Source organism: Rhododendron vialii, chromosome 13a (assembly GCF_030253575.1).
Source record: "Rhododendron vialii isolate Sample 1 chromosome 13a, ASM3025357v1".
NCBI classification, from domain to species: domain Eukaryota; kingdom Viridiplantae; phylum Streptophyta; class Magnoliopsida; order Ericales; family Ericaceae; genus Rhododendron; species Rhododendron vialii.
In genome coordinates, this window is record NC_080569.1 from 18,873,813 (window position 1) to 18,875,875 (window position 2,063).

General features: G+C 48.8%; 1 protein-coding gene across 1 annotated transcript; it reads right to left on the reverse strand.

The window, feature by feature from the left end:
- Positions 1-229: 229 nt before the first annotated feature.
- Positions 230-1,218, reverse strand: LOC131313949 (uncharacterized). The gene is made up of 2 exons (XM_058342444.1): positions 747-1,218; positions 230-630 (listed from the first exon to the last, which is right to left on the reverse strand). The coding sequence occupies exons 1-2, from the start codon at positions 1,216-1,218 to the stop codon at positions 230-232; spliced, it is 873 nt and encodes a 290-aa protein (XP_058198427.1).
- Positions 1,219-2,063: the final 845 nt, after the last annotated feature.

Consider the following 2,063-nt stretch of genomic DNA (forward strand, 5'->3'; position numbering starts at 1 on the left):
GTGAGTGCTGAATGAGCTTTGGATTGATACCTGGCATGTCATACGGCATCCAGGCAAAGACTTCAATATTGTTCTTTAGGAACTGAAACGTTTCTTTGCGCTCGGCCTCAGGCAAACCTGTGCCGAGCATGAAATACCGCGATGCATCTTCGTTGAGTGGGAATTTGACAAGGTCTTCAATTGATTTCTCTTCCGGAAGAGATCCGACGTCCTCAAGAACCGGCTTGTCTTAGACTTCAACCCAGTGTACACGTTTGGAGCTTGGTGCCTTTCCGACGGCTGAAACGTAGCATTGTCTGGCTTGTAACTGGTCTCCCATTAGATCTTCTTGTCTGCCGTGAGCACCGATGTATCTAACCACCTGGTGGTAGGTTGAGGCGACGGCTTTTATGGAATGGAGCCAATTTCGACCGAGGATTGCGTTGTACGGACTCGGGGCGTCCACGATGACGAACTCCAGATTAGAATCAACCGAGCCTAAAACAACGGGGAGGGTGATCCTACCGAGCGGCCAAACGGGCGTTCCACTGAATCCAATTAGGGGAACTTCTGCTGGGAGAAGGCATGACTCTGGGATTTTGAGCTCCTTGAAGAGGGATAAGTATATCACTTCCGCCGAGCTTCCCTGATCTACGAGCACCCTTTAACGGAGTGAGTTGAGATTTGAACTGTGACCACCAGAGTGTCGTTATGGGGTGTTTGGATTCGTTGAAGATCTTGCTTGGTGAAAGTGATTGAGCAGGGACGCTCAAGCGTCTTTATCCGCTTAGGAGCACGATCGATAGAAAAAATTTGGGTAAGTTTCTGAGCTTTGTAGAGCTCTAGACGAAGCTGTTTTGCTGCCTCCCTTGTAGTTGGTCCGTGAATAATGTTGATGACTCCGATCGGACGGGGAATAGGATTTCGTCCACCGGCATTCGGCTGTCTCCTCGGCATTTTGGTCCAATCAATATGGTCATCGAGAAGTCCCTGCTCCGCCAGATTTTCCAAAAGTGCTTTATACGGAGCGCAAGCCGTGGTGTAATGCCCAAGCTCATTGTGGTATGAGCATCTCTTCCGACTATTATTATTACCTTCTTCTGTGTTCAACTTGGGAGGGTTCGGCCAGACAAAGAATGGTTCCCTCTCTAACGTAAGGAGGAGAAAGTAAATGGGCTCTTTAAAAATGGTGGTTTCGGCTATATAGTCATGGGCTTTCGGACCCTTTTTGTCTGCCATCTTGACTGTGTTGACCTGCTTCTTCGGCTGGACCGCGACCACAGGCTTTGAGGGTGCAATTTGGGGCGTGGGGACATGAAGGCTTTAGGGTGCGGTTGAGTTTTGTCCTCCTTGAAGTTCTCGTTCGGCGAGGAACTCTTCATAGGAACAGAACTGTTCAACCGTCCTCATTAGCTCGTTCATTCCATGGGGTGCCCGTATTGCCAGCTCATCTAAAATCTTGCTTCCTGTTTCCAATCTATTTTTGAAGTTCCTTGTCGCCCAGTACTAATCAACGCTGGGTATCTTGTTAAACAATTGCCAATAACGCTCGGCATACTTCCGAAGTGTTTCGCCGGGCCTCTTCCTCATCTGTGCCAGGGCATCTTCTTCCTTGGCTTGCTTGTTGCTTGTGATGAACCGATAGTTAAAAGCCCTTTCAAGCTCTTTGAAACTATGGATTGATCCTGCTTCTAATTGGTTAAACCATAACAGGCCAAGGCGCCCAAGACTCGAGGGAAATGCTTTGCACATGATGGCGTCATCATCGGTAACGCATGAGATGGTGCTTCTGTAACTGATGAGATGGGTGTATGCTTCGGTTGTGCTGGGGTCGAACTTCTGAAACTTCGGGAGATGAAGCCCTGGCTTCGGCAAGGTGTCTTGGATCTTAGCCGAGAAGGGAGACTCTGTCAGCTTTTTCAATTGATACTTGTGAGTTGGCCGAGGAGGGAGACCTTCCCGAGTGTTCCGAGATTTTTTCGATGCTCGGTATTCCTGTTCCTTCTCTTTTTCTGTCATCACATCATGTTGACATTGAGATCCCCTCTCTCTCTTCTCTACGGCCTTCTGTGGTCCTCTTCTGG

What these genes read in the sequence shown, in the direction of transcription:
- LOC131313949 (XM_058342444.1), bottom strand. Translation starts at nt 1,218, where the DNA reads ATGGCAGACAAAAAGGGTCCGAAAGCCCATGACTATATAGCCGAAACC. An exon ending in GCGGATAAAGACGCTTGAGC is followed by an intron (nt 631 to 746) that starts GTCCCTGCTCAA and finishes GGGTGCTCGTAG; the next exon opens with ATCAGGGAAGCTCGGCGGAA.